We start from the raw sequence: 9341 nt of genomic DNA on the forward strand, positions 1-9341 counted from the left end.
CCGCCCCTGCCCGCCTGAGGGGCGGTGGGCTGCTATAGGAAGGCGTTAGTAGTCACAGGTATGTTTTACCCCTTTACCCGCAGATTTTAAGGATAACCTAAACAAAGTGTATGAAGCCATTGAAGAGTCGGACTTTCTGGCCATTGATGGGGAGTTTTCAGGTACAGTCACGCCTACTCTATGATTGTCAACTTGGCAATGCCTGTGCAGGGTCCCAGCTGCCCAGGTTTGCACATATAACCTCTCAGTGTTGGCTTGACAAAACTAAAGCTAAGGCTACCACAAAATAATGAAACCACTTGTTATATGTGCAGTAGCAAGGTTTTGGTCAAATAAAGATAGGTGTCTTACTTGCACTGCTTCTGTTCCCAAATAATCTTTTAATGTGTTCATTGCTCTTCAGCTGCAGCTCAGGAAAAAAAGATTTTGTACGTGTCATGAAAGCAAGAGATTGGGATAAATAAGGGAGGCCCTGCAAGTGTTTGGACAGGGAAAGACAGAAGTAAGAACTTTTACATTTGTAAAATCCAGAGAGTCTGTGAATGGGAGATGCCTTAATAAGTGCTTTAGCTTTGAGATACAGAGTCCAGTCAGCCATGAAACTTAAATGTGATCAAGATTAGGTTCTGATAGATGTTGTGCTTATGGAAAAAAGTTGCTATGTATTGCTTAAGGTGACTAAGACATTCAATGAATCTATGGATGGCAGTCTTCCCATTTTTAATTTGACTTTGATCCTGCATTGTGTTGTAGTGCCCCATCAACATTGTGTTACTGGTAGAGATTTTCATGTTACTATCATGTTGAAGAGGAACCAAAGCAGCAGAGTTTTCCTGTTAGAACACTGCCATTAAACTGGTCGGCTTTTACACTAACATATATGCTTTTATACAGTAGAAAATCTTTCTCAACTGAAATAATCTTGACATGTACTTTAAGTGAAAATGTTCTTAAATTACCAGTTGTTGCATTTCTTTGCTGTGGCTGATTTTGAAAAGCTTACCGAAAGCAAAATACTCTTTCAGGGATCAGCGATGGGCCTTCTGTTAGTGCATTAACCAATGGCTTTGACACTCCAGAAGAAAGGTATCAGAAACTTAAAAAGGTAAAGTTTTTACCTTGACTAAAATGATAATGCTGGAAAAAGGTTGGAACTCCTCAGTTCAGAATGGAGACAATGTAGGAAAATACAATGGAGGTCTGTGAAATTGAGTTACATAGAGCAGATGGGATTGCTTGTTTCATTGTCTCTGATAACACAAGAATTGGTGAGTGTTGCATTAGACTAAGAGAAGTTGTAGTCAGAATAGACAGACAGACAGACAGAATTCCTCATGCCAGAATTAGCTGATGTGTAGAACTTGTTGAAGGATGTTGAGAATGTTACAGTTTATCAGTTCAGACCCGAACTGGGTAAGAGAAATTCAGTAACAGAGAAACTACATCATGACCAGGTTTTTTTCCCAAACTACCTCCTCCTGCCAGCACGTACTGTCCCTAACAAAACTTAAATGCAAGCTGCCACTACCACCACTGCCTTTCTGCAGCACACACACAACAAAAGAAGATGCTGGAGGGTGTGGAAAGAGTTTTGAAAAACAGCCAAATGACCACAATAGACAACATTTGGTGTCTGAGGGTCAAAAAGTGAAAACTGTGATTTTGGTCGTGTGTTTGGCTTTGGTTTCGTTTGTTGGTTTTGGTTTATTTTCCATAAGAGAAAGGAATCAGAAGAGAGAAATGCTAAGCATCTTAGTGCATGCTGTTTCCTGCAGTGTCCAAGGAGTCAGTAAGCACTGTTTACAGATACTCTGTTAAGAGACATTGCAGGATGAAGGAATTACTGGTCAGTACTCGTACTGAGAAACTAGGACAATAAATGACAAACTGGGAGGAGGCTGTAGCTAAAAAAAAATCAACAAGCAAGCAAGCAAACAAAAAAGGTGAAAAAACTCCAGACACTAAGGGAGACAATAAAAGTGGCTGAATATGATGAGCCTTTGAGAGCTTCAGGGTAGCTGACAATTCAGGCTCTGCAGGCACAGTCAGTCTCTGTTGCTCGTTGTAAGAGTTCTGGTGTATCAAAAGCCAGTCCCAAATTCCTTGTTGTCACCTTCTTAAAACTTAGCTTGATTATTGATGTTTTTTATCTTTATGCTCAAAGATAAGAGGACTAATTTTGTGTGTCCTGTTGCCACCCATTATTTTTTCCCTATGATAGAATTTAGTAATCCTTTATGTTCTTTGTCTTTGAAATGGGTGTTTGGCCCTCAGGAAAGTTGGGTCTTTCAATGAGACCGCAATGGTTGTTTATTTTCTTGTACATTTGCAGTGGTGTTAACAGTCTTTCCAATGCTGATCCAGCAGTTGTGTAATACTAGAGAACACGATGGTGAAGTGCCTAGTGACTATGCTAACACATCTATCACGTTATCCACTCTTATCCATGTGGATTAGAAGAATATTAAATGTGTTACTAAATGTATTTGAAAACTATGTACAGCCAGTGTCTCTCTCAGCCTGCTCCTGCACCATGGGGAATGTGAATGAATGCTGAGGAGACTGACAGCTGCTTTAGATGCAGCATCTCTTGTGTGTGAGCAGCAGGTGGAGAGAGGGAGAAAACTTCTCTCACTTCTTGTTTGCTTTTCTTGTCTGGAAGTGCATACTACAAATCATCTTTGGATGCCAGTAAGATAATTAAATGGGGATGAAAACTGGTTTAAAAACTTGGGTGTATTTATTTCAACATTACCAACAGAACAAATGTTGATTAAGAAGATTCAGATATGCTTATTTTTGAAATGAAATCATATTTATTGTGGGCGTGCCCCAGTTGTCCTTACATGTGTATGGTTTTTATTCTCATGCAAAGTTTTCCTTTCCTTTCCAGCATTCCATGGACTTTTTGCTCTTTCAGTTTGGCCTTTGCACTTTTAAATATGATCACACAGAAGAAAAGTATGTTATTCTCTTATTCCTTGTTTTCTTAATTGAGAAATTTCTGAAGTAATATTGATAAGCTGTACTGACCTGCAACTCATTTTTTTCACAGGTATATAATGAAGTCATTTAATTTCTATATTTTTCCAAAACCCTTTAACAGAAGTTCCCCAGATGTCAAGTTTGTCTGTCAGGTCAGTATTACAACAAGTTTGTTTTTGTTTGGTTAAGGTTTACCTGCAGCAAACTTCTAAAAATATCTCAAGGAAAACTCTACATCATTGTAGAGGGAGAAGTAGTTGGTTCTTTAAAGAGCTTAAAAGGCAGAAAAATGTGCATTTCTGGGATTTAGGGTTTTTTTTGTAGAAGAAACGAGCATCAGTTTCAAGCAATCCGTGAAAATGAGCTTTAAGGGAATATCTTTGCTGTCTTTAAATCTTGTCACACATTACATTGTGTGGTTCCTAGAGTTAGAGATAATGTTCCAAACCTGGCAAGTTGATTCTATAATTTTTTTTCTTGTTTTGTTTTCTTTCTTCTCTGATTTCCTGCTCCCTTCCTTTTTCTGTTTGCTCCTTTATTCCCATCTGCTTATCTCACTTTCACTGCTTCATTGCCAGCATTTTTCTGGTCCCAGATTTGTTTTCCTGAACCACATTTTGGTTTCTTTAGTTTCCTCTCTCCACATAGCTCGATTCATCTTTATCCCTTTAGTGTGTTTATTGTTCCTGTACTTTATGGAAGTTGAAAATAAATAAGACAAGTAGCATAGCCTAAACTCTCTGTGGCTTCTTTAGGGTCACAAACTTGGTTGCTCTTGACTTTGGACTTTGTATAATTTCTTTAAAAGTGTAAAAATAACAGAATTGATCTTTTTATGACATACACTTTTGCCAATTGTAAAGCTGTTTTATTTTGTTGCAGAGTTCAAGTATAGATTTTTTAGCAAACCAAGGATTTGATTTTAATAAAGTTTTTCGCAATGGTAAGTTGTGTTGGTTTTCTTTCTTTGTTTCTTTCTTTCTTTCTTTCTTTCTTTCTTTCTTTCTTTCTATGTCTGCAAAATTTATGATGACATCTTTCTTCATTTTCTGCAGAAAGAGGCAGCTATTCGTTATACTCTCTTAACACATAAGTTCTTAGAATCATTCTTAGCTGATCTATAGTTGTGATTATAGTTATTCCCTTTTCAAAAATTAATTGTATTTGGTTCAACAGAATAGAATTCCCATTGAGAAAAGTGCTTGTTTGTGTATTTTTGTTTGGTAGAGTAACAAGTTATACAGCTGTGTAAGGATTCAGCAGTAACATTTTAGAAAAGTATTGGTAAGTTGTAATAGGTGCTGCTGCAATCTCGTGTTAAAGTGATGAAAAAAGCAAGGAAGAGGAGCGCCTAATATTTTTGTGATTGGGATCTACAGCTCTGCAGTCCTCAGGCTCATGCCTTGTGCAGAGGAGAACGTATAGATCTTACGAGTCCAATAGTACCAGCTAACCTGGCGTGTGCAAGAAGAGAACCTGTATAGACACAGATAAAGAGTGGGGACTAGAACAGGTCACTGAAAGGGAGGGATGTATTTTGTGCCTTTGGTGGTATAACACTGACAGATGCTTGGTTAGTAATAAGTCTTTGCTAAATCATACATCCCTAATTTGTCTCTAATTATGATGAGCTTTTAAATGTTGACTTTTTTGGTGGATTTTGTTTCGTTTTTCCAGGAATTCCATATTTAAATCAGGAAGAAGAAAGACAGCTAAGGGAACAGTATGATGAAAAGCGTTCTCAGGCTAATGGTGCAGGATCTCTGTCATACGTTTCTCCTAATGCCACAAAATGTCCTGTAACAATTCCTGAAGATCAGAAAAAATTTATTGAGAAAGTAGTGTAAGTGAAATGGCTCAGTATTATCTGACGTTACTGAAACGAAAACATAAACAGTAGTGACATGTTAGTGTGTTGAAGCTATTTTTATTAGCTCACTAGTGGTGAAATAGTTCTCTTTCTGTTATGAAGTGTTTTCTTGTCTTTGGGGGAGAGCTGTAAACATCGTAAGAAGAAAACGTCACATATAGAAGCAAATAATGTGTTTATTCCAGGGAACAGATAGAAGACTTACTAAAGAATGAAGAAAATGAAAGTTTGGATTTGGAGCCATGTACAGGGTGAGCTTCTGAAATTATATATATTCTTAAAAAAAATGTATTTTGTCCATATAGAATTAGAGGAATGACAAGGAAGAAGAGTATCTTTACTTGGGTTAACTCTGGCAAAATCCACATTTGACTAATCTCTGAAGGCTGAGAAAAAGTGGTGATTTATGTGGGTGTCATACTCTGCTTTTTGAGCTATGACTACTGCGGGTAGTGACAACATGTTTAAGTACAGCCAGAAAGTGTCTTGCATATGTGAGCCTCCTTTTGGTGTTGCTGAAGTGCTCTGTAAGCCTCAGATGTGCATTTTACAAACAAATTTCTGAAATCTATTGAGCTATCAGTTACTCGTAGTTGACGCTGTGTATTGAAACTGGTTTTAGTGAGCCTCCTTCCCCAAGTCTATTTAGATGTGGAGTCTAGATGTTTAGAGAGTACAGTTATTTAAAAAAACACTAGAAATACTAGACTGTTGTGGAGCTGGGGGTGAGGTACCATCACTGTATCTATGTTCAGTAATCATAACTGCAGAATATTTGCCTATGAGAAGATGTGTGAATAACTGTACAAAATGGCATAAATATCTTTACAGCTGGAAAACTGGACATCAGAATTCAGTAAAACCCTTCCCAGCCTACGGGTTCTGGTAGCAGCGACTTATGCTCTAAAAATCTTTCTACGAATGAATATGGAACCAGCTTTAACTGACCGTTACTACTTTGAAACACTTTTGTAAGAGGACTATTAGTAACACAACTGTCTTTTGATTTTAGATTTCAGAGGAAATTAATTTATCAGACCTTGAGCTGGAAGTAAGTTACTGGTAATACTGCCTTACTGTATATTTTTAGTATTTCTGATAAGAAATCTGGGTAAGATCTGGTGTACTTAACCTCAGAGAGAATACATTTAGACTTTTTGTTTTTTTTCCTTTAAGAGAAGACTTTTATAATGCTCTGAAGATATATTGCATTTAACTGGTTTGTGATGGTTAACTGAATATTTTAAAGCTTAGTATTTATTTTATCATTCCTATCTAAAATCTGTGAATAGAACAGCACAGCCTAGAATTAGGTAACAAATGCAACTTGGCAGGTTTTTAGTGAACAGGAACTGCTGATGCTTATACAGATTGTGGGCTTTACTTGAAAAAATACTAGCTCTATAGTAGGTACTGATATGTTTACAATCAAGCATTTCTGATGACTTAAAAATCCTAATTCTAGTAGTAAATTTCCTTTCTGGGCTTATTTTGTCCCTCATCTTGGCCTAAATATATTCTTTAAGGCCTTAGGAAAATCTGTGAGGCTGTGGAGATGAGGGTTTCATTGTTCTGACTGCACCAGTAAAATGTGGAAAGTACAGTGTACATTTTTGTACATGTAGTTAACTCAGTGTTGCAGCAGTATCTGGCACTCTGTTACTTGAAATAGATAAAATAAGGCTTCTCTCTATAAAATGCATTCTGAAGAAGTGAGCTTGAGAACTAATCTGGAAAAAATAGAGATGTCTTCAAGAATTGTTTTGAGTGATTTTTTGAATATATTGGTAGAATGTCTGCAGCTTCCAATAGCACAGTCTTACGTTTGTCTGACACTTATTCTGGCCTCTCCCCTCACTGGATGGAAGAGTATGTTCATGAATTGTACTTTTGGTAAGATTCAGAGTTGCTCTATGTGTGTGCAGCTGTGTAGACTGTGTGTGAACATTGGCAAGAAAGCAAAGTTGTGGAGTTAGCGTGGAGATAATTAAAACAGGAAACAGTGAGGTTATTGGTTGCTCTTGTGTCCTGAATGCTTCACAGGTCATTTTCTCTATTGAAGTGTTCCGTTGTGCAACAGTGTTTTGATGCATCCAAGGTCTGTGACATGAAACATCTTGAAAGTGAGATCTAGGTTCAAAATTGTGTGAGCAGTCAGGGTGGAGAGGACGCGATAGTACTCTAATGTGTTCTCTCGTGCAAGATTTAGTAGTAGCCAGCGGATGAAGGAAGCATGCTGGTTCTGCAGTGGTTATATAGTTGTGGTTTCTTTATTATAATGAGAAGATCAGAGAAATATCTACTTGTTAAGCAGCTAAAGACATTATTCTCTGACCTTCCTATTGACTGGATGCTCTGTGGCACTGTGTGTGGTAGTACTTTGGTAATTAAATGTGATTGTGACAGAGTGGTGCACCCGTGTAGCAGAGGTAATGACATTTGTATTAATATTTCTTGTACGAGCTTACAGTTAGCAGAAAATCTGGGGTTGTTTATAAATCCTAGCATGAGTGACATATTAAAGGCATGCAGTCACCAAAGAAGCTGTCTTGTGGCTGCAAGTAAACAAGAGCTTTCTCACCATTGTGTTGGGTTTTTGAAAGCAGAGATTCTAGACTGTGATGAACTCTCTAGATAACGCTTGCTTAGTACTACTGAAATAAGAAGTTATGGGTTCCACAGCAATAGCATGGGAAATTGAATAAGAAAATGCATTTTAGTGCTCATGACCATTAGGGTAATGTAAGGAGGCCAACTTAATGGCCTATTGCTTAAAATTTTCCATTATATTAAATTAAAAAGGAACTTTTAATGGTTCCTTTGCACTTAAGACTTACAGTAATAATGAAACGTGAGATTACCTAATCACTGTTGTTGCTTCAGTATGCTAAATACCAAATTAATATCTACTTATATTTACTTTTCATTTGATTTGATGTAGATATCCAAAAGGTATCCATGTTGAAACCCTGGAGTCAGATAAGGTAACTAAGCATGCTACTTCCTGTAACATTTGTTCTGTCTAAATGAAATAGTATGTCTCAATTTTACCAGACCTCCTAACTTTTAGATCTAACATAAGCTTTGTTATGGAAAACGCGAACTATTTAAAGTAGAATACAATGAGCTAGATTCTAAACATTAAATCTGACCAACTTATGAAGTGTAAGCGTGTGTTTGTGTGGCTTAATACTAATTTTTTTTAAAGGGCATTTTCAAATGTGATTGACCTGGCATTGAAAATTGGTGAAAAGTAGATCTCAGTTATAGAGGAAAAATCATCAGTATGGCATCACATGCTTTATTCTCACTTCCCAGCCCAAATCTCTGCTTCAAAAGATAATTGAAATCCACTTTTTATAAGGAAACGATGTTAACCTTTCCTTAGAAGTAAAAAGTGAATTTAGTAAAAGCTGGATGGATGGTGCATGAATGTAATACAGCTTTCTGAAGGAGCCTTTTGGGAGTAGGTAGTGAAGTGGTGCTCACAACAGAAACAAGTCATGTTGCCAAGTAGCTGCTGCTGAGATATGACTTAATTTTCTTTGCAATGTAAATTTACAGAAACTTGGTGGTCTTAAATACGAACATCTCAGAGTCATTCCTCAAACTATACACTGTTTTATTTTAGAAGGAGAGATACATTGTTATTAGTAAGGTAAATGAAGAAGAACGAAAAAGAAGAGAACAGCAGAAACAAGCAAAAGAACAGGTAAATAAGTTTTTCATTTCATTCGTTTACATGAAAGAGGGAGGTGGAGAATCTATTACTTCAGTCAGCTATGCAAAACTGTGGGATAGGGTTTGGTGGTATTTCCCACTTGCTTGGCTGTGACCGTTACCAGAAATTGATCCTCCAATTTCTGTCGGCTAACTTAGGCTTTGCTATAGAGCAAGAAGAATTGCAAGACGCTCTACAAAATTTCAAAGAATGAATAATTGTAGAATATTAACCAATATTCTGGAGCAGTGAATTCCTCTTTATATGAGTATGTTTTATCAGAAAAACGCAGTCTAATGATAGGAAACATCAGTTGATTGCATTTACAGGTGCTGTATGACAGTAGCTGTTGCAAAAAGATTTGCAGAAATTCTTGAGCAAGTTTTCATGTTATTTGGATTCACAGGCTGTCCTCTGAGGAATAGTACTCTGTTACAAAACTTGCTTGCTCTTAGTTGTCCGAGTTAAAATGTGCTGTATAATAAATATGCTGTCTGACTTTTCTTGATGGAAACATGCTGCACATGACTGCTGTAGTAACAAGTTGACTGCAGGGTCATGCCTGGTATATTCAGGCACTCTCAGCATTATTTATGGGACTTGATATTTTTGCTTACGGAGTCTGGTGCAAGTTTCAGGAAGTCGTCAGACTTCAGTTTTGGGAATTCTTGATCGCACTCTTGTGATCTGTGCTTATGTGTTTCAAAGAGAAAGTCAACTTGAGTGGAGCAAGTAATACCTGCATGCAGAATACCTCTTAGGAGG

General features: G+C 37.1%; 1 protein-coding gene across 1 annotated transcript in view; it reads left to right on the top strand.

Moving 5' to 3' along the window:
* Positions 1–85: 85 nt before the first annotated feature.
* PARN (poly(A)-specific ribonuclease) overlaps positions 86–9341 on the top strand; it is a 49933-nt gene continuing 40677 nt past the window's right edge. Inside the window, exons 1-10 of the mRNA XM_010183986.1 lie at positions 86–161; positions 1026–1105; positions 2894–2961; positions 3056–3137; positions 3868–3928; positions 4663–4828; positions 5041–5106; positions 5868–5906; positions 7797–7839; positions 8487–8567. Of these exons, the coding sequence (XP_010182288.1) occupies positions 2900–2961; positions 3056–3137; positions 3868–3928; positions 4663–4828; positions 5041–5106; positions 5868–5906; positions 7797–7839; positions 8487–8567 (600 nt within the window). The 5' untranslated portion in view covers positions 86–161; positions 1026–1105; positions 2894–2899. The remainder of the gene's footprint in view (positions 162–1025; positions 1106–2893; positions 2962–3055; positions 3138–3867; positions 3929–4662; positions 4829–5040; positions 5107–5867; positions 5907–7796; positions 7840–8486; positions 8568–9341) is intronic.

The sequence above is a fragment of the Mesitornis unicolor genome, unplaced genomic scaffold (genome assembly GCF_000695765.1).
Source record: "Mesitornis unicolor isolate BGI_N332 unplaced genomic scaffold, ASM69576v1 scaffold48324, whole genome shotgun sequence".
Lineage (NCBI taxonomy): Eukaryota > Metazoa > Chordata > Aves > Mesitornithiformes > Mesitornithidae > Mesitornis > Mesitornis unicolor.